We start from the raw sequence: 22209 nt of genomic DNA on the forward strand, positions 1-22209 counted from the left end.
GCTTCAAGCTTCAAAGGACACCTGATTGGTACAAGGAGCTAATAGACAAGAGAAAACGAGTTGCTGAAACTAGGAAACAAGTTTAATCTGACACTAAGGAAGAACTGCTACACAAACTGATCAGACTCATGAAGAACAATGTACAGCCTGATCAACCACAAAGAAATTTTGCAAGTATAAATGGTGTTTTTGCTGGTTGTAGAGCTAATATTTTAACCTCTTAGATTGTGGATATCGGGGCTACTAATCACATGTGTGCTAACTCTTGCATTCTTAATAACCTTTCACCCCTTGCTCATCCTACTTTGGTGCATTTACCTGATGGCACTACTTAGTCAGTCACACACACTGGGAATGCATCTTTGCACAAGTATCTTACACTCACAGAAGTATTATTGGTGCCTTTGTTTGAATTTAATCTTCTATTAGTTCTAAACTTTGTTCATCCTCATCTATTGAAGTGTTGTTCTGTTTTTCTTATTGCCTATTTCAGGACCAGAGAAATAAAAGGATTCTAGTAGTAAGAAAATAGTTGGGCAATCTTTACCTGTTAGATAATTCTTCATTTGATCCTACTGTCATTGATTCATACATCAAACAGAATGATACTTGTCTTACATCTCAAATCTATAATAGAACACTATGACACAAACAGCTGGGTCATCCCTCTTCTCTTGTACTCAAACATATCCCAGAAATAAAACATATTGATTCTGTACAAAGTACTGAATGTGATATTTGTCCTATGGCTAAAAACAATATAGGTTGCCTTTTACTCCTAGTAGCCTTCACTATCAATAAAACTTGAATTCATACACATTGATCTATGGGGACCTTATAAACTGCCCTCTCTATTGATTGTCACTGACAATCAATTAGAGACATAGGAGATGGAGACACGAGAGGTTAGGTGAATGCACCAAACATTTGGACATAAACTGTCATTTGGTGCAAGACCAGTTCAAGCTTGTGTTCATTGCCCCTTCTCATGTTCGTGGTTTTGCACATATTGCTGATCTTTTCACCAAGTCCCTCCCTATTGCTGATTTTGTTTGCTTGCTGTCCAAGATGGGCTTGTCCTCTCGTGCTCCAGGGGAGGCTGTAGGGAGCTTTGTGGTGATGCCAACAGAAGCAGCATTAGCAGCACAAAGACGATGAAACAGAAATAGAGCATGGCGGCAAAATTATTTAATTTTTATTTTGACGATTAGCCTTGTTTTCCTCTTTTGCACTTCTGTAAGTAGAATATGTTTTTCTCTTGTTAAGCACTTATACCAGTTGTACATTTTCCTCCTATAACTTTGTAATTCAATTGAGTTGAATGAGATGAAATCTTCATTCACAGACATATCTATAATGGTGATAGCATTTCTCTATGCAATCACTGAAAGTTCACAATTAATTTCTCCGATGTTTCATTGATTTTATTTACAATATTTTATTAATTCATACATCTTATAAAGTATTTTTGCAATTTATAAAACTCTAAATTTATGTTAACGTTATTTTTTAAAGTATTTGAATAAAATAAATTATAAAATTTATAATATATTGATAATTACAATATTATAACTAAATATTATATGATCGGAATGGAAGATTTTTAAAATTTAATAGTAAGTAAAGAACTCGTTAATTCTTTTTAAGGAGCTTATAAACTCCTAAATATTTATTTTTAAATATTATAAGCTTGTACTTAAAAAAATTCAGCGAATAATTTTTAACATCTTATAGGATATTTGAAAAGCTTGTAAGCTAATCAAAGCACCCTCTAAGTGTCCCTTTGGCTCTACGAGGTCAATCCAACGTTTCAGGTACGAACATAATTTTCAAAATTGTGTTTTGGATTAAAGCATAACAAAACCACGTTTTGATAAAAGTTACCATTTATATTTTTTAATCTCATGATAATTATTTTTTATTTAAATACTCATTATACTCCTTAAATTCTATCAAAACTAATTGATATGAGATTTAGTTGAAATCTACATATGTTTATAATCAATTATTGAAATTGTGAATTCAATCACCATAAGGGTTTTATTTTATAATCAATTATACAATCATCCAACCAAATTGGACTTAAATTGAATTGGGAAAATAGGAGGGGTATATTCTTTGGAATATTGGATTTAGGTTTGTAAATAAAATTTTATTTTTACCCAACAGGTTAATATATCTTAGATCCAAAGCATCTGCTGCTCTCAGAAACCTTCGTATCAAAACCTTTTGATCTACTTTCTTCAATTCTTGACTTTGCCTTACTACTCTACACATATATAAAAGAGAGAGAAAAGATTTAATTTTCAGTTCTCTGCTGAAATTCTCTGCGTTTGGAGCAGCGTTTCTTCTCCGGCATTTGGGATCACGTAGGCGGAGCCTCGCCCAGATCTAGCCGCCTTCAGTGACTCAGTCTATTATCAAATCCTAGTCCTTAGCTGCTACAGGTATGTGTGGTTTGTGTGTTTAACTATGGTAGTTTCGTGATCTGAACTCCAATTTCGTTGGATCAAGCGTATATCAGTTCTAGCAATGCAGCTGGCTTTGCTTCTGGTTGTTCGTGTGCTTGTTACGGCAGAAAGTGGATGTTGAATGAACGTTGCTACTTTTGTTTTCATGTTGAAAAACTTTGAGATTATATTTTTGGTAAGATCTGATAGTGTTGCAGTGCTGCCAACTGAGTTTTATATCAAGGTGTCTCTTGTTGTGAACATTGAGTTGGACGTGATAGTTGTGTACCAATTGATGAATAAATGGTTTTGAGAGTTTGATTGCGTAAATTAGCTATTGAAGTTGTATTCATAAAAATGGTTGTATAGGGGCCTCTAATTTTCATTTTTCATGTTAAAATTTCATAGCCTGCCCAAGTGGTTGGCTGGTGAAGAACGGGATGATAGAGTGCAGTGTCTGTCATTCCAAACTGGTTTCTCCATCCGCGAAGGCTGTTTCACGAGCATATGATCGACACAGGAGCAAGGTATCATCAAAGCAACGGGTGCTTAACTTCCTCCTCGTTGGCGGTGATTGCGTCCTAGTTGGTTTGCAGGTATACATATTCTGGTGTTAGCCTATTGTTTTTTTTTGTTGATGTGCATGTTATTTCCCGAGAGTGCATTATTCATGCAATGCTTAGTTTGCTAAGTTAGGGAACGGGGTGTTTTAGTTGTATTTTGCCAAGCAATGGACTGTGTAGTATAGTGGTAAAAAGAATCTTGTGCTTGAAAAAAAGTTGAAGAACAATTTCAAAATAAAGAAAAAGTGAAGAGAAGGGGAAATATGAAGGAGGAGATGAGAAAAACTCTCCCTTTGCAATGGCAGTCATAGACATTACTAACCTTGTCTGATATTCTCTTTCCAGCCTGTTTTGGTTTATATGTCTAAGGTGGATGGTCGCTTCAAGTTCAGCCCTATTAGTGTCAACTTTTTGACGGAGGTTGCAAAAGTTCTTTTTGCAATTTTGATGCTCATAATCCAGGTATATCTCTCGATTCCTTTTAATAGTATGTTTCTAGATTTCTTTAAGCAAGATTCAAACAGAAGAAAGAAGCGTTTACTGTTTCTTCTAGAACGGATCTCAAAACTTCCCTAGAGTAAAATTGCTGTAGGATGAAATTTGCTTCAATAAAATGATGACAATGCGTATCAGATCAGCAACATCGCTCTAAGTCATGACATCTCAAGTAAATTAATGTAAATTCTATTGATAGGGGAACGAGAGGAAGAGAGGCTTTCTTAGGCAAGGTAATATGTTAAAAGATAGTAGGAAGACAAAAATCACCTTGGTAAGTTAAGGCTTCCAAGATCATGCCTAAAGAAGTATCCAAAATCATCTAGTTCAAAAGAGGTATATATAGGCTTCCATACAACAGATAATTTACCTACTTGCCTGGGGCACAAAGTAATTATAGGCAATCTTAAGACAATACAGTTTTCTGAGTCTGGGGAAACCATTTGAATTCAATGAGCTATCTTGGAATTGGCTACTCCAGCCCTCGAAGAGTATTTCGGACCACCCAGACAAGTGCATGGCATAGGCAGATAACTGTGCTGCCTATTGCGCATTGCTTGTCATCATCCAATGAGCAATTGTCAGCAACTCTCTACCTGTGCATGCAGTGAGTCATTTGCTATCAAATAAATAGTGTCATGATTCTAGCACTTTTCCCACTTGCTGCCATAGTAATGCTGACACGGATCCTATGCTGACATGCAAGTCTGACTTCCCAGTGCAGCCTGAAGCACAATGGGGCTAATAGACTTCCCCATAGTAAAACCTAATGTCCTCGTCATAGTAAGTTAAACTCCCTTAGCCCTAATCTTTGTCTTGCACCAAGTGGCACCTATTTGGAATTACCTTGTTTTGCCAACTGACTTTTGATCCCATGATCTGACTAATTCAATAATTTTAGTCAAATTGTTAGCAACCAACTTTGCAGGTTGCACGGATTAGGCCAATTTCCAATAGCCAGAAAATCACCTCCATTGGTTCCCAACTTCTCTTCGCACACGTCCACCTGTTCAACAACAAATGCAGTATGACGTATTTTTGCAATAGGAACATATTGTATACTCTTTGCCATGAATCAGCTCGCGCTTTTGCACTGATAATCCCCTTGAATCGGTTCTGGAATTGTATTCACGACCTTCACAAGTTTGAATGCTCCTTAAGATTACCCAAATTCTGAATTGCCCTATCTGCAGTATTATGCATAGTGCATTCATCAAGGTCTTCACAAACATCAGACTTTGTTACTAAGAGACATGTCCTATAGGCTATAATGCATTGAGCAGTTGAAGAGTGCTAAGTCTCAGTTCACTGTCATTTTCTTCAATATCTGTTTCAATTACCAAGGCGTTCAATTTTGTTCACTTGGAACAGTCTTTTAATCAATGCTCACCACCTTTGTGGTCACATCTCTTCTTGTTTTTGTCAAAAGTTAGAGCCCCACAGAGTTGTACGTTTGTAACAGCCATTTTATAATTATTTGGTTAGAATTTTCAAACTTTCCTTTTTTCTTTCTGACATCCTTCTTTGCATATTCAGCATCCGAGAAAGCAACAATGTGACAATCTACTAATTGATCTGCCGCAAGAATGAAAAATGTCAAGTCCTTGACCCCCCATCTTCTTAGTTCGACTTTGGCCCAAGCCTTAGATTAAATAGCTTGCCAACGCATGTCCAACATCTCTGTACTGACTCTTTGATTGTCTCAAAGCCATAGGATACATGCCTCAAAATTTGTAGGGACTTTCTTGCAAGACACGACATGAACTGAAGGAGGATTTGATCCTTAAATTCTTTTTTCAGTACCTCCCATGTTTCAATCTTCTCATGGTTGGCACTTGCATTGTTGGAACGAGTATGCCGCCATAGCTTGGTGTCTCCAGCCAAATAAATTGGGCGATGGAGGCATTCTCTTCATCAAGGACCTTGGTCACTTGAGAGTATACCTCCCTGGCTATTGAAATTTGTTAGTTCCTCGAAGTTTCTCTAACCTTCAACAATTTTGAGTATGGAACCTTTTAACTTGGACAAAGGAGTCTTTTCATTTGATGTCCTATTGCAACAATCTTCTTCAAGACACCGAACTCTATGTTCAAGCATCAAATTTCATATTTACACAATTGCTAAGAAAACAAAGATCTTCTGCAGTAAACACAAACCTTTGTTGAAAAAAGTTTAGCAACTCACTATTTCTCGAATCTATTGAAAAACTCCCACCAAGTGGGAGACTAGGGTGGCTGTCCAAGCACTTCTTCCGCCTGAGTTGAGGCAAGGACGTAGCAACCAGACTCCAAATATTGGGCTTTGATACCAATTGTTACTGGGGTAAAAGTAGTATGGACGTTTTTAACAATTTTTTTGCCTCTGCAAAGCTTGATTTGCCCAACTAAAGCAATCAACCTGTCCATAATCCTATAACTCTTGTGTTTAAGAACTTTCAGTGAACCCATTGTAAGCACACAGACTCATATAGTGCATAAACATAAAGCAACATAGAAATTATGGATAACATTATATGCGTACTTTTGCAGGTAGAGTAATTTAAAGAACCACCATTAGGCAATGTCAGCCAGTACAACGTCACTATTTTTTTGGGGTCTTGCATTAGGAAACACTATGTTGTCTTGGGTGAGACAGCCATAATCACTGTTTCATGCACAAGAATGCCGTCAAGCAACCACTACAAACCGGTTTTGTCAGCCACCCTTGCCTTGCTCTGCGCCAAGGCACATCAGGTAGCTCATCTGTGTGCTTCTGCAAGTTTCCTCACACCCAAGCAATTATTGTTCAAATTTCTTATACATTGAGTGTTGTTTGTGATGCCAAGTCACCTCGCATGTTGGGTGCCCAAAGTTGGCACCTGATGCCTACCTGCTGCCATCATATACGCACATTATCTAGAACTGCGTGCAGTGTCCCTCAAAATCTGTTCTCCACATTGCCACTATCAGACATGGTGTTGCCCAAGAGTATTTGGCCACCCACCTAAATGTTGAGTTAGACTTGGGTTGACTCACGACAATCCTTAGTTCTAGCTAGAGTGCAACTTGAGGTTTGAGCCATGCTGAGCCATGGCAGGGGCCATAGGGACCACCAAGCGGGTGGGGCCTCCAACACCCCTCCCCCTTATAGGCTTAAAAATATAAACCTTTCTGACAACACTAGATATGGAAAAGCTAGGAAGCATGCCCCTATTAAACATCTGGACCTTTTGCTCTCACATCATTTGTTCTATAATTTTGTGAGGTCTAGTTTTATTCCACATTGCTGACTAGAGACATATCCTGAATGACTTTATAAGTGCTGGGGGTTGGCACCCCAGTTGCACTGCCCAAGCGTGCACTGGTTTTCATCAGTGATTACCCGTATGTGCCAAATACGCTACGAAATGGTGTGCCATGTGTTGGCTGGCATGTAGCTCGTATGGCATAAAGACCTTGACAAGTCATTGTGTTGCACCATGCGGGCGCATGTTGGCAGGTAAGCCACCATGCATGTGCGAGCAGATGCATTGAGGAGCTAACACCTAGGCACACGAAACTCACAATCTCTTTCAGTTTCCTTTATCAGTCTTTAGTATTAGTCTTGGGAATGCAGCTCCAAACTGTGGTGAAATAGTTTTCCATTTTTGTTTCTAGATATAATTTCTCCATTTAGTTATGGCAATGCATTGGATGGCGAAATACATTTCAGTATAATACAAGTGTCACTCATTCTTCTAAGGATTAACAATTTTTAATTGCCTACACATTTTTGAACTTTTTTTATTAATTTAAGATGAAAAAAATGTTGCTAGCCATATGTCATATTAAGGTATCAAGTGAAGTAATATCCATAAAAGACTAGGGAACGTATGGTCAACGGTGTGGCTTGTTTTATGCATAAACCTCTCCCCCGCAGGTCAAAACACATGCACACACAAATATCCCTACCTGATGAAATACCAAGTTAATGACTTCTCTTACCATGTAGTTTCTAAGTTTCTTTTAGATAGTGCCTTTTGGAGTTTCTTATCTTCCAGAGATACGTTTTAATCTTTATGAATTATGGAACTGAAGATATTTGGATGAATCTAAACTATTCCTACCATTATTGTGAAGCACATTTTCAATTTCTGCTGTTAATATGAGTGTATGTTCATAATTGGAATGTATTCTACTTTGTGTTTCCAATACCTATATTAATGGGAATGTAGCTTTTTGTAGTTAAACAGATGCTCAGATGTACTTACTGTTGATAACACCAAAAGTGTGCATGCAATAAAACATGATTGCTGTCTTATCAAATGTCATTGAAATATTCTTTATGCTCTCATACTTTGAGATTTTTGGATGATTTTGAACCGGCAAAATTAGAAGGATGTCACTTTATCTATTTTCCACTAGGAGACTGACATATTTCTTCTAAAATTATCTGTAGATACTGTAATGAGATGAGTTGATATCAGGCTGTATGTACTTCAGTCTTTTGGGTTATTTTCCACTAGGAGATTGACATATTTCTTCTAAAATTATCTGTAGATACTGTAATGAGATGAGTTGATATCAGCTGTATGTACTTCAGTCTTTTGGGTTGCCTGCTAGTTTTCTATGAATTTGATCAATAAAGATGGCACTCTACTGGAAAGCCTAAAGACTTTTATAAATGTGTTATCTGACAGATAAACTAACTACTGATGTTTATGCATCGTTGCACATCCATTTCACTTCTCTTCCTTGTGACATTCAGAGTTGGGTCTTCTCCTGCAGGCTAGGCAACAAAAGGTTGGTGAAAAGCCGCTTCTCTCAATTTCCACATTTATTCAGGTGCGTGTATGCATTGATCTAGCATTTTAGAAATTCGGTTTTGAGGATGCTCCAATATACTGTCAGTTGAATTTGACTAGAAAAGGATATGATTGTTATGTGAAACTTTTGTGGGTTAAATGCTATATAGCCCTTGGTGAAATCCTTAATGTTAAAAAACTCGTGTGAAGAAAGAAATATGCTAAAAGAACCCCTTGTGAAGGAAGAAAGAAGCAAACCCCCCTCAATTGAGCTTTGTACAACACGTCATTATTATTCAATTTTTAATTATAAAATTACATGTATGCCCTGAATATAAATGGTAATCTTGCTTGAAATGAATCAAAGGTCAAAATTTATCTGATACAAAACCAGCAGTTTTAAACCTGCCACCCCTCTTCCCCTAGCACCCCTCACAAGTCATATGTAGTAGTCTTGTGATCTTTTAAGTTTCATCCTCTCAAACAAAAACGTATGATGTCTGGATGTTTCTCTTTAACTCCTGCAAGGCTAATAGTTTCTTCTGATGATGGAATAATTTTATATCTTTTGCAGGCTGCTCGCAGCAATAAGCTTCTTGCTGTTCCTGCCCTTCTTTATGCTATAAATAACTATCTGAAGTTCATTATGCAGGTAAGCTTGAATTCTTCCTATAGGGTAACATACTTCTTGCGTCATTCAGTCATTGCCTCTTTTAATATTTTATTCACTTTAATGTTTTTGAAAAAATGTGCTTAAATATATTGTAGGATGCACCTATTGGTCGTTTATAAACTCTCTCCATGATATCCAATTCTTTTCGAACTGTACAACATCTATCATCTACCAACTGATATAACGATCCAGAATATTTACCTGAAGTGATGTAATATCTGAAAACCCTGAAAGTGTGATGGGATGTAAAATTTTAGTGAAGAAAACACTAAGTATTCCTTCTCGAAGGAAAGCACGAAAAAAATGCCTGCATGTATATGATTGACCTTTTCTTTTCATAATAATATACATATACTTGTATGTTCCAGAGTAAAATTGTGATGGGATTTTGTTTTGGTCCAGTCTCCTTTTCCTTCCCTAGATCTCACTGGAGCCTAGTAATATCCTAACAAAGTTAATTTTCATCTCATGAATATTGATAACAAAAATCCTAATTTCTTATATTTGGTATGTAGTGTTATTTCTTACTAATGGGAATATTAACTTCAAAAGAATATTTTCTTATGAGATAAAATTATTAACCATGCTGAATATTGAATATGTGAATTAACTTCTTACTCATTCATCAGAAAGAAATAAAAATTCAGTGGTTACTCTTTTGATTGTAATTTGTGGTCACTCCAACCAGTATCCATCTGAGCTGAATACTTGCTATGCAACAATATGCTAAACCTCTTAGCATATTTGACAAAGTAACGAAGAACCTCACTAAAATCTGTACTGGTTGCTTGAGATGATCTAAAAATTCACTATCGTGCACATGGATAGCATAAACTCCTTCATTGAGATAATTGACAAAGCTTTTCTCCTATGGTTCTGTTATGTAATTAGTTAAACCAACAAAAGAAAACTACCGAGCATCCATCGTAGAGGTTTAAGGTAAAGGAGTTCCTCCGATGAGGTCCATTTGTTATATCTCTGAAAATTTTTGAAAAATAGCTGACTAGATTATAGTAAAATATCTTCAAGGTAAAAAATTTGTGATAATTTTAAATCCCGTATAAGATGACTTATGAGTATGGTTATCATTACATCTTAAATGCTCTACTGTTCATGTGTAGTCATTTGTTTAGTTCCAGAGCCCAGTATCATGGCTCATGTAGGCTTGTGTATGCATCAAATTCCATACTTGCACTGACTGTGACAGAGATGCTGAACATTTTCTTTAAATCATTAGGTTAAAGTAAGTGAACCACATTAGCAGTTGCCTTGAGCCTTGGTCTTCTCTCCCTCATCTTTTTCGGCTTTCCAATACTTGTCCTTCAAACCGAATACTTGTCCTTCAAATCGTGCATGATTCATCGACTTTATTAATTGGCTTGCTGGACTGGATTTCCTCTTGGAACTCTCTTTATCTTGTTTTTAAAATACTAATTTCTTTAGTTATTTCAAGAAGGTTAAAATATTTGACTACTTCTTTGCCAATACATGTGTTGGAGTTTGAGTAATCTCTCCAAACAATTGTGGAAACACTTTAAATAGTTTAATCTTTTACTTGTCTTGGGAATTTTATGCTATAAAACTGATTGACAACCAATAGAGGCACCATTTGGTGTTAGGAGACTGCTAAACTAAAAGGACCTAAGGGCTTTCAGTTTACGATAAAGTCAGAATGAGTGACTTTTGGATAAATGCTGTAACAAATAGAACTTCTTCCCTCATTGAGTATGTACGTGCTTATTGTATTTTCTTTTACAATGTTTCATCCATCAAAACCACCTCTTATACTTTCTAATTAACCTCTGGGCATGGATTGTCTCATTTGGGGAAGGTCTGCAACTCTGCATCGTGTTATAAGCCCAGGAAAACCACTCCCCTATGTGCCAATTGCTTGCACATCTAGGACCATGAGTAGGCTTGTCCGTGAATGAGCCTAATGATACATTTTCTCTATGAAGTTAAATTGTATCATATGTTAGTTATAGATGTTGGCATAGGTTGAGGAGCAAAAGGAGGACACCCTAGGATGACAATCAAAAAAATTTTGGACACTGATTATTTGTTCAAAGACAGGAGAATTTCCCAAAATTTTGAGAGCTAAAACCAACGTTGAATAAAAGAGCAAAATGTGGTATCTTATAAATGACGCAATCTTTCCTGTAAGAGCAAGATTCAGGAATAGATTCCAATTTCTTTGTGTACCCACTCATTGGAAGGAAAAGAAGCAGCGATTTGGCCTGGTAAAGAAACTCACTATTTCAATGATGGCCCTCAAGCTGATGACAGTTTTCAACTTTGACATGTGGGTTTAAACCAAGTTTCAGCACGTTATTGAATTCTTGCATAAAATTGTTAGACAAGGTTAGCTACTTTTTACCATGTGAAGCATAAGGATTTAAAAATTATGATTTGGCGGAGCAGTAAATTTGAAAAGGTTTACAGAGGGTTGGATCAACAAAACTTAATAACTAGCTTCTTTGGAGGAATATAATAACCCTGTCACGTATTCATCTATCAGCTATATCGTTCCAAATATCTGATAAGCATGTTCAACCAGTGACCATTATTGAACTTATGATTTTGGGAAGTCTTGGTTTTAATTGCCAATTTCATTACGAATATTCTGTAGGAACTTTCTATCGATATCCCTGCCTCTATTATTGGATATACTGGACTGCAAGTTCTTACATCTTTCTCAGCCCTCCTAATAACTAACATTTTTTTTAATTTTTTTTCAGCTATATTTTAACCCTGCAACAGTGAAAATGTTGAGCAATCTAAAGGTGTGTTGCTAATGCTGCTTGTTTGGCAATTATATCTTTTCTCTTATTTTGATGTGCTAGTACTATAATCATATATCTGATCGGCATTGAACATATTGCGTAATAACAAGGTTGCAGGTAGCCATCCATGTTTAGTTTTCTACTCCCGAATAAAATCTTCTCTTGATGCACAGATGAACTTATCTTCTTGACCGCTTGTTTCTTTTAGCTATTTACTCTATCTTTTCTTCGAGCTATTATCATAATTCATGGGAGAATTATATCTCATCAAGAAAGTACATCGTTGCTTATCCGATGTTTTCTTCAGGACTTTATGTGGAACATGGCTAAGTAGAAAAAGACATCCTTACAACTTTACAACACTGCCAAACCTTTTGCAGAGCTTCATGTTTCTATTGTGCGAACTACTAGTAGTAGGCTCTACTTGATTACAGATCAACTTTCTCCTTTCCTTTTCCTAGTAGGCAGCGAACAAACCAATATTTTTCTTATTTTTGCAAGCACTACAGCTATTACTGCATTCAGCATGGAAATAAGATTATCTGTAGCTGGTGTTCTGTTTTGTTTCTTTCTTTGGTCTCATGTTGCCCGCTCTATTATCCTCCTTTCATGTTGATTTTTACAGGTTTTAGTTATTGCTGTACTTCTGAAGTTCATAATGAGACGCCGATTTTCAATAATTCAGGTTAGTTCCAATGATTCACCAGATATGATTAACAGATCGAAATGCATTTCGAAAGATTAATAAATATCTGATGAATTGGCTACCAGATGAGCCAGTAGGGCAACATCTATAGTTACATGTCAAAGCTTTGGTAGTGATGTATTGTTGTATTGCAGTGGGAGGCTCTTGCTTTGTTGCTGATTGGGATTACTATAAATCAGCTAAAATCCTTCCCTGAGGGTACCACTGCTTTGGGTCTTCCAGTTACAACTGTTGCATATGTATACACACTGATATTTGTAAGTGATTTAAGGCATCTATTGGTGATTGCGTTAATCAACTGCTTGGATGTACATGTGGCCCTTTTTAGCTTTTCCATAGATTCTATCTCTACAATGAAAGCTCACTTTTGAACATGCAATGCAGGTGACTGTTCCTTCTATGGCCTCAGTCTTCAATGAATATGCCCTGAAAAGCCAATATGATACCAGCATTTATCTTCAGGTGATTTAACATGATCAGGTGTAGCAAGTTTCTATGGTGTATCACTTAGACTCTCTGTTTTTTGTTCTTGTTTACTTTTGACCTTCTTTTTGTGTATGTGGCCCCGTTCTCACCCACAACATCCCTCCTTACGTTTGTGCAGGTTGCACTAGATTTTTACTGACTAAAGCGTCCAAATTTTGTTGTTTATGCCTCTTGCTTCCATATGCCACACGTTGTGGTCATGAAGACATGTCATAATAATTGTCATAATGGTTTTGTTTGAGTTTAGATGTTTGTTAAAGTTATCTTGAAATAAGACAAATTTGGTTTTAACTTTTTTTATAAATGATGTAGTTAAGAATGATTTGACTTTAATCATTTTGTAAGGATTTTTGGTAAATTAATCACGACAAATTTCACTTTTAACTGGTAGGTATATATGTATATACATTTTCCAATATATGCCTCCCAAAGAGTGGTTAGCACTTAGCACTGAGTTTCTGTTATTTAATTCGCAGAACTTGTTTTTATATGGGTATGGAGCTTTATTCAACTTTCTTGGGATTATTGGATCTGCCATCTTTAAAGGTACTAGTGCAACATTTTTCTTCTCAAGCCTTCAAGTTAGTTTCAATATTTTATCATTGGATAGGATAACATGGCTCTTAGGCTTTATTTCTATTTGATTCTCATAAGGTTAGAGATTGCAGGACTGTGCTTACTATTGGAGGGCGAACTTCCATTTCACTGTTTATTCTTATAATGTCACCATATATGTTGCAGGTCCCAGCAGCTTTAATATATTGGAAGGGCATTCAAAAGCTACAATGCTTTTGATATGTAATAATGCTGCACAGGGAATTCTATCCTCCTTTTTCTTCAAATATGCTGGTGAGAATGCTTATAGTAGCTGGCATTTCTTTCTTGGATTAATAATGCACTGGCTTCATGATCCTAGTTGGTTATGCCAACTGGCTCACAGGATAGCTTAATAGTTAATATTTGCTCATAAATGCTTACACAACCTTTCTTTACTGTTACCAGATACGATTTTGAAGAAGTATTCGTCAACTGTTGCCACAATATTTACAGGCATAGCATCTGCTATTTTGTTTGGCCATACTTTGACCATAAACTTTATGTTAGGGATTTCAGTAGTCTTCATTTCGATGCACCAGGTACGATAAGAAAGATAAGTATTTCTTTTGTCCTGTATATATATTGAGGCTTACCTCTTGCTTTGTTCTGTTTCTCAGTTCTTTTCACCTCTTGCAAAAGCCAAGGATGACCAACAAAATGGGGTGCTTGAGAGAGTGGATGTACAGGATAATCATAGGTATTCACTTTTTAATATTAAAATAATTGCTTACTTGAAGCATAGTAATCTTTCGCTGGTCTTTTTGTTAATTGTGTAAGAGAGGATGCTTCTTCCAAAGTTCTCTTCTCTTGCATGAAAAAAATTGAAGGTTCAATGGTATAAATAAGTACTGTTCTTAGACTTACCCTGTATGTTAAATGTGCCAATAATCTTTTGACTCACTCTCATTTAGTTTAAACTTTTATTTCTTGTGGAGGGGCTTCAAAGCTACTAATTCTACTCTTTAACTTCTATGTGGGTTGAGACTGGAGCACACCATCTAAGTATATTAACATGGTTTTGCTACTGAATGCACTTATAAAACATTGATAAGTTTCCTGTTTATTTTGTGGATTCCTGGATATTAACATCCATTTCTTCTTTGGATGTGCTCGTAAATCCATTATGATTCTTTGTAGCAAGCAACTGTATTCTGTTTTTAGCAAGCTGTGAGGGTGGAGATTGGTTTTGGGGAGGGGAAATGGCAGGGCAGGCACTTCTGACATGGGTCCAATTGAAGTCCTGATCACTTTTTACACATGTTTGGTCCTGTGGCTTTTATTCCATTTTCAGTCGTTTTTTCTCAAATTTTCTTTTACAATGTTTCTGAATTACATCATTGCATACTCCGACAGCCCTTTTTTTTCTTGGGGTTGGAGCTAATGAGGAGGTACAATTTGTCATCACTCTCTTTAATCTGTAGTGCATGGTTCCCTCACTTTTCTGTTTGCTTTCTCCAGGCTAGTCATCGTGTTGGACCTGATGAAAGACAACCTCTTCTTCCCACCTAAAATTACTTTTTCAGTATGTTGCTAAAACCTTAAGTTGTTTGTCTACAATTCAATGTGTGAATCTATTTTATTTAATTGGATTTATGTAATCAAATAAAAGACCTTGATTTAACATGAAACGGTTAAATTACAACTGAACTTTATACTTGATTTAAGCTGAACTAATGTCACTGAACTAAATAAGTGTAAATTAAGCTGAAAATTGTTCTATGGGACTTGTGTCAAAACTAAATGCAAACAGAGTGCAGTACTGCAGTTGCACAATAATGATCTCTAGCATGCCAAAGTAATGCTCTGTTGGGGGAAAAAGTAATAGTCTGTTTAGAGTTTCAATATGGCAGTACTGAGGTTTATGGTAACAGTATGGGGGGACATCACGACAATGACTATTACCTGGGGAGAGTTTCATGAGTTTGAGCATATACAACTGTGATAAAGTGTTTGAGCTTTACTTGATTATAGCATTTTCTGATAACCTAGCAGGATCTAGCTACCTTCCATTATTTTTTTGATACTACATTGAAACACGCATGCTATTCCCTGCCGTCCCACATACTGTAATTTCACTCGTTCGACGCTTAACTTTATTGCAGGTGGTTTCTTTGTTGTTTCTAGCATGACCACTTGATGGTTTTTTACAGAAGATAATGCAATGTTTACTGGGAAAAATAAAGTAGAATTGCAAGTCATCAACCTGAGAAAATACAGTTAGTGTCATTTTTCTGTTTGACACAGTGATTCTTCCTTGGAAGAGTCTGAAAGTACAGTGTTGGAGAATTCAACCTCTCTTATGGAGGATATATAGAGGGAAAAATTGCCTACCATCTTATTGTTATCCCAAATACTATGTTACGTGATAATGTATATGGATTATTTTAGGTCAGTGTGAGTTGATTCATTTGCAATGAAATTCAGTCTGCGTTTGGCACATGGGAGTGCCATAGGTTTTGCCATATCCTTTTAATCTGTATCTTAGTTATTACATTGGTGGTGGTGGTATATTTTTATCACTACCCAAGTAAAAAGTAAAGAGCATTCATACATGAAGTGTTGTTTTATGATACATCTAGGTACACGCTTGTATTACATTGTATTATTTCCACATCTGGATTCGCCGTAGTGGACGTGCCTTGTGCCAAAATGGAATTTATCGTGGTGGATTTGGATTTGAAATTGTGAAGAAAAAGGCCTTTAAGCAGTGTATCTAGCTGCTTTTTTTTTTTTGGTAATTAATTTAGTTTTATGTTTTACTACTTTACCTTCATTATAATGATCTTAATTCGATTTTATTGTTTTTAATTCATTTCTAAAATTGCATATCTAAAGTTAATATTGGAGCGTTCAAATAATTTAAATAATTTAACACTAATAAAATTTACTACATTATCTAATTATATTCTGTTATCATTAGAAAATATAAATTAAATGGGTTATGCTTGTTTAGCTTTAATAAAAAAGTTATTTTTTCCATTTAAAAAAGGACCAATTGATAATTTTACAAATTTAAGAGATTAAAATAATAAAATTAAATTTAAATTAATCATTTTATACCTCGAAAAAGTCATATTTCAGCCATATTTTCGTCGAAAATGATGAGATGGATCAAATAAAAATAAAAATTTAACATGCTAAAATTAAGAAATAAACTTGAAAAAATTCTAAATAAAAATTTAAGAGAACAAATATAACATTTATCCTAATAAAAATTATACTTGTTTTGCAAATGACTTTGATGAGTATCCAAATACCACACCTACAAAAGGACCAAAACACCCCTCATTAAGGGCATTATAGTCATTTCGCGATTAGGATCCGCGTATATAGTAGTAGGCGGGTCGCATTTGACCCGACCCGGATCGCGTACACCGACCGAAGACCCGGATAATGACCACCGTTCGATCAGAACGCGCACCGACAAGATAAGGCCACGTGGCCCAGTACTTGACGTACAACGGTGTGCTATAAATAGACCCCGACGCACCATAAATGAGGTAACTGATACGTATTAATTGAGACCGAATTCCTAGATCGAACCTATTTCTCTCGACCAACCTAACTTGAGCGTCGGAGGGTCATTGTCGGGGACGTGCCCAACGAGCTCACAGTTCGTGTTTTTATTCTCAGGGAACCCAAAAATCTGGTCTTGGACGAATTGGCATTCTGAGTGGAGATCGAATCTCGAGATCGAATTATTCAACCCGAATCAGACTTGTTATAAACGGAGGAGAATGATTGACAAATACCAATTGTTGGACAAAATATTCTACTAACTACTATGTTAATTATCCCCAAAAAAGTAAAATAGAAAGAGCTATTATTGTTTGTTGGTTGAATTGGAAAGTGGAGAAAGAGGAAGAAAAGCATTAAGGGTAGAAAGCAACAGCTATCTACTATCCCCTTTCCCCTTTCCCCTTTCAGTTCATTTCTTCACAAATGCAGAATTCTCATCACCTTTCTCCCATTTGTTGAACTGATGATCCTCAATACCTGATCCCTGACTCAGTTGAATTCTTGTGTTCCTTCTTCGTCTTCGCCATTCCAAACTTGGCGGCCGCCTATTCATTCTCCCTATCTTTTTAGGGTTTCCTAAAGAAGCGTGCTAAGTTTTTCAAGAATCAGCGAGTTTGATGGAGTCGGAGGATGATATGCACGACGCCAATGAGGTAGTGGTAGAGGAGGATGACGACTATTACAGCGGGGGCGAGGATGCGGACATGGGTACGGAGGGAGAAGCTGAAGAAGAAGACTATGGTAGCTATGACTATGATGATGAAGAGGATGATGGGGTCGGTTACGACTTCGTGGCCGATGACTCCGATGATGGCGACAATGTTCTCGTTAGTCGTTCGCAGGTACATTTGTAGGGGCGCTTTCTTTCTTGTTTTGTTTATGTCGTCAAATTGACTGTTAAAAGCGCCCAATTTATGAGAGATGGAACAGCTTGATTTATCAATTAGTGATGTTAAAAGCAAGTGTCTGCTTTATGCTGGAAAATCAAGAGCGGAGTGCTAACCTTTGCTGTACTCCGGAAGATAGCTGAATAATAATTGTTATTCTACTAGATATGCAAGGTGAATGTTTTTGTTAGTCAGTGATAATCAAGGTAACTTTGTATTTAAAGAATTAGTTCTGGAAGGGGTGATCTCTGAAACTCATGAGCTGGAAGTGATTTTTCAATTTGACTGTTGAAATTTTTTATTAGATGGAGGGCTGAGAGATACTAATCGTTATTGTTTCTTTGGGGTGAGATGTTGCTGTGTCTAATGTTGAGAAGTGCAGGTCAAAAGACAAATTCTTGAGAAATGTCCTCAGACTATCACTTCAATTTGGAATTAGGTAGTTCGATTGAGAATTGAATGACCTTCAAGTTCTAAATACAGGCATAGTTTCAATTATCAGAAGTCAGGGATTGCTTGGGCTGAGATTCTTGTATAAAATTTAAAATTTAGAATAATGAAGGAAACATTTCAATTCTCTTATGAGCAAGTAAGCTGTTTGTACTGCTTTATATATTTATTTCTTACATGGCATATTCTTGTTTGTACTCTAAAGAATTATGCTTATAATTTAAAATAAGAATAATGAAGGAAATTTTTGAATGCTTGTATTCGCAGGTAAACCTGATTGCAGTACGTTATATGTTTATTCTCTTTACATGACATTTTCTTGTTTGTATTGCAGAAGAATTATACCATCTTAAAGGAAGAAGATATAAGGCAACGCCAAGAGGAAGATATTACCCGGATTTCTAATGTCCTTTCAATCTCAAAGGAAGCAGCAGGCCTGTTGTTGCGTCGTTATAACTGGTAATCTTTTTGTCCCATCATCTCAAAATTATGAGATTTATGTCTGATTGTTATTCGAGACCATGTTGTCTTGGGTTGGTTGAAAAGTTGTTGCTTCTCTAAGTATATGAAATGCTAATTTCTTAGTGCGAAAATGTTTCTTTGAAGCTCTTAATGCTATAATATTGGCAATTGGCAGCTTTTCATTTAGATATCATTCGATATTATAAATTTCTATCATTTTTGACTAACTTTTTATGGATGTATTTATGGAGGAGTGTGAACGATGTGCATGAAGAATGGTTTGCTGATGAAGAGAGAGTTCGTCATGCTGTTGGCATATTGGAGAAGCCAGTTGTTAAGTTTTTGAGTGTTAGGGAAGTAAGTCGTCTATCTACTTGCAATATATGGACATTGCTTTAGTTATCCTATTGAACTGATCTTGTCATCTCATGCATTATAACTTCTCCTTTAAATTTATTTTGGTAGGTGGCTTGTGGGATCTGTTTTGAGAACTACTCCTCTGCGAGTGTACGATCAGCTGGATGTACACATCTATTTTGTGATGGATGCTGGAAAGGTTTGCCCATCTTTGCTACATTTTAATTGTCCTATATTAGGAGTTACTTTTGGCTTTAGTCCTTGCTCCTCTGTGATGACTTTTCAAGAAGTCTCTCCTGTAAAGCTAGAGAATACTTTATTGATATTTTTCCTCTACTGGGCCAAGAAGGAGTGAGATTCTATCATTTCCACTATGTACATGGCTGGAGAACTTAGGCTAGTCGGGGGTATGGTGAATCCAATTGGCTTTTGTATTGCTACATCTTTTATGTTGGAGCACTAATGTTGTTGCGGTACAGAGAAAAAAATATGCTGAGATTTGGAAGGAAATAGAAGCAAGGAAATAATAAGGATGGGATGGGAAAGAGGAAATAGAGGGAGGGAGAGAGTAAGACATGGTAAGAGGGGAGTGCTTCTGTTGAAGCTGTAGGTGGATACATTTATCTTTATGTTGTTGTTAGTTTATCTTGATGGTGACTATCTTGGAAGAATGGGGTAATTGATATATTCTGAACGTAGTACTTAAATTGATAGACTGTCCAACCTAAACGTAACAGGCGTTAGGAGGGAATTGAGTTCTATTGCAACCCTATTGACTAGCTGCCACCCTAACACACTGGCTAACTCGAGTACAAATATTTATATGAACTTTAGATTTAACAAGATCTTTGTAGCTTAAACTTATTGACACCTAGTTTTGTAACCGGTCTTTTTTTATATGAGAGGCTTCTTTTGTAACCAGTCTTCTTTTAGCAAACAAGAGAGTTTTCGTTCTTATTCTCTTTAGCAGCCTATTTATACATAATTTCTAACTCTGTACAGGAACAAAATTTAAATCTGAAAGGCATGAAATTAGGTCCTAATAATCACCCCTAAATGCAGAATCTTCAAGTACTCCTAAGAATCTTAAAAAAATATCGTGTGTTACTCCAAATAATCTCCTGCTAAATGCTGGTCAACACTCCCCCTCAAGATGGTGCATAGATATTACTTACACATCCCAACTTCCAAACTAGATTGTGAATTCTTTTGCTGTTGAGCCCATCACATCAACCAGTTGTTTTTCTGAAGTCAGATGAGAGATGTGTATTTTCTGAAGCCTCTTTATGTGCTTTGTCTGATCATGTTGAACTGGATTATGAGCTATACTGATGGCAGCCTTGTTATCACAAAACAAGACAGAAGCTTCTCTTTCAACAATCTTTATTCTGCCATAAATTTCTGTAGCCATAGTAATTCACAATCTTTTCTGAATCTGTCGAACCATGCTCTAGGTGACTGCTTCAAACCATGCAATGCTTTCTTTAATATACAAATGGGAAGACATTTTCGACATCAAATTGTTGTAGATCCCATTCAATGTTAGCTGCACATGACAATGTGATTATGATAGTATCCATTTTTGCAACGAGAGCAGAAGTATCTTGATAGTCCACCCGTAGGTTTGAGTAAAGCCCTTGACCACCAATCGAGCTTGGTACCGTTTGTTGAACCATTTGTTTTATGTTTCCTACAAATCCATTCGCATCCAACTAGTTTTTCTCCCCAGTGGAAGAGTAACAAGTTCTCATGTTTCATTTTCTGCCAAAGCCTTCATCTCATCAGCATTGCCTCTTTCCGTTTTGGATCCTCATATGCGTCTTGCCAATCCTGTGTAATAGGTACAAAAGAAATAGACAATACGAAGTCTCTATATCTATAGAAGAAGACAGAGAATCCTAGGAAACAAAGTTAGAGATGGGTATAGGAATATCGAACCTTTCCTGATAGACACTTCATTTTCCAATTCTCTTTATCTTACCAAACAAGAACATTGAACTAGAGCCCTTTAAAGTCTACTCCTGACAACAAATTGAGACTAAGCCACTAATTTCTTAATTATAACCCAATCATCTATGACTAAGAAGTGCAAATTGAACTCAAATAACAATGAAAACCTTAACTACTGAGCCTTAAACTTCTGCAGATCTGAAAATTATTAAGCTCCCTTCAGTTCTTGAAACTTAACAAACTTAAAACAGAAACTCTAAGATCACTAAGGATTTTTGTTTTGGACTGAGAACTCATCTTGCTTGTTGGCATTGTAGCAAGGCTCAAAACTCCAAGTTTAGTCTCTTAATCCCTTTATCACTTGTATCAATCTGCTAGCTGATGGATGTGATGGTTCTTGAATATAGTTGATGTATTATAGTTGCTTATATCTGGAAAATTAAGTGTCGATTCTGGTGATGACGTGCTGAAACTAACCTTGTCTCAGATGTGTAGTTCAGACACCTCCTTTTCACTCTAAATTACAGGCTTTAATAGTGACTTGTGAAGATGGTGGACCTTGAAGTTCTAAAATTTATTTGCACACTAGTAGTAATCTTTTGAACATTTAGAAATATCCTGAGAGTAGACCTAGTGTCTGTGGAGCATGACTAATGAAATGCCAACAAAAATAGTCTTAAATGATTCACTTATTCCTTCTTGCAACTTCGTCATCTGGAAGCTGAGAATCTAAATTAATTTGTTATCCCTTTTGCTCTTTTAGCTTACATTAGCACATCCATTAAAGATGGTCCTGGGTGCTTGATGCTGAGGTGTCCTGATCCATCCTGTGGTGCTGCTGTTGGACAAGCTATGATAGATGAGTTGGCAACCATTGAAGCTAAGAAGAAGTATCACGAATATCTTCTTAGATCATATGTTGAGGACAGCCGTAAGGTGGGAATTTTTTTCCTAGGACCTGCCTTTTTTAGGTATAAAGTCATTATTTTGATGTTGTAGATGCTTCCCCTTCCATTCAAAATAGAAGAGGTGAAAATGCTTATCCCTACCAATTGTTGAGTTACTGACA

At 36.4% G+C, this 22209-nt stretch overlaps 2 protein-coding genes and 1 long non-coding RNA gene across 4 annotated transcripts in view; all 3 read left to right on the forward strand.

The window, feature by feature from the left end:
- On the forward strand, positions 2179 to 14868 carry LOC105166518 (CMP-sialic acid transporter 4-like). 2 transcript variants are annotated; one of them, XM_020695472.1, is made up of 13 exons: positions 2179 to 2447; positions 2859 to 3046; positions 3359 to 3475; positions 8254 to 8310; positions 8845 to 8922; positions 11682 to 11726; positions 12352 to 12411; positions 12567 to 12689; positions 12817 to 12894; positions 13395 to 13464; positions 13660 to 13767; positions 13921 to 14054; positions 14133 to 14867. In XM_020695472.1, the coding sequence occupies exons 2-13, from the start codon at positions 2891 to 2893 to the stop codon at positions 14289 to 14291; spliced, it is 1185 nt and encodes a 394-aa protein (XP_020551131.1). In that variant the 5' UTR covers positions 2179 to 2447; positions 2859 to 2890; the 3' UTR covers positions 14292 to 14867. The 2 variants fall into 2 exon arrangements, with proteins under 2 accessions (XP_020551131.1, XP_020551132.1); XM_020695473.1 differs by lacking the exon at positions 2179 to 2447 and having other exon boundaries at positions 14133 to 14868.
- Positions 14884 to 16197, forward strand: LOC105166493. The gene is made up of 3 exons (XR_848193.2): positions 14884 to 14903; positions 14974 to 15037; positions 15618 to 16197. It is a non-coding gene; the product is annotated as an uncharacterized LOC105166493 (long non-coding RNA).
- Positions 17348 to 22209, forward strand: part of LOC105166494 (probable E3 ubiquitin-protein ligase ARI8) — a 14218-nt gene continuing 9356 nt past the window's right edge. Inside the window, exons 1-5 of the mRNA XM_011085871.2 lie at positions 17348 to 17876; positions 18706 to 18830; positions 19085 to 19190; positions 19299 to 19389; positions 21904 to 22076. Coding sequence (XP_011084173.1) covers positions 17652 to 17876; positions 18706 to 18830; positions 19085 to 19190; positions 19299 to 19389; positions 21904 to 22076 — 720 coding nt within the window. The 5' untranslated portion in view covers positions 17348 to 17651. The remainder of the gene's footprint in view (positions 17877 to 18705; positions 18831 to 19084; positions 19191 to 19298; positions 19390 to 21903; positions 22077 to 22209) is intronic.

The sequence above is a fragment of the Sesamum indicum genome, linkage group LG7 (genome assembly GCF_000512975.1).
Source record: "Sesamum indicum cultivar Zhongzhi No. 13 linkage group LG7, S_indicum_v1.0, whole genome shotgun sequence".
Lineage (NCBI taxonomy): Eukaryota > Viridiplantae > Streptophyta > Magnoliopsida > Lamiales > Pedaliaceae > Sesamum > Sesamum indicum.

Bases quoted from the DNA above. Each gene is read 5' to 3' on its own strand.
- LOC105166518 (XM_020695472.1), top strand. From the start codon at position 2,891: ATGATAGAGTGCAGTGTCTGTCATTCCAAACTGGTTTCTCCATCCGCG. The intron at 12,690-12,816 runs GTAAGTGATTTA...CATGCAATGCAG, and splicing joins ATGTATACACACTGATATTT to GTGACTGTTCCTTCTATGGC. The intron at 12,895-13,394 runs GTGATTTAACAT...TTTAATTCGCAG, and splicing joins ATACCAGCATTTATCTTCAG to AACTTGTTTTTATATGGGTA.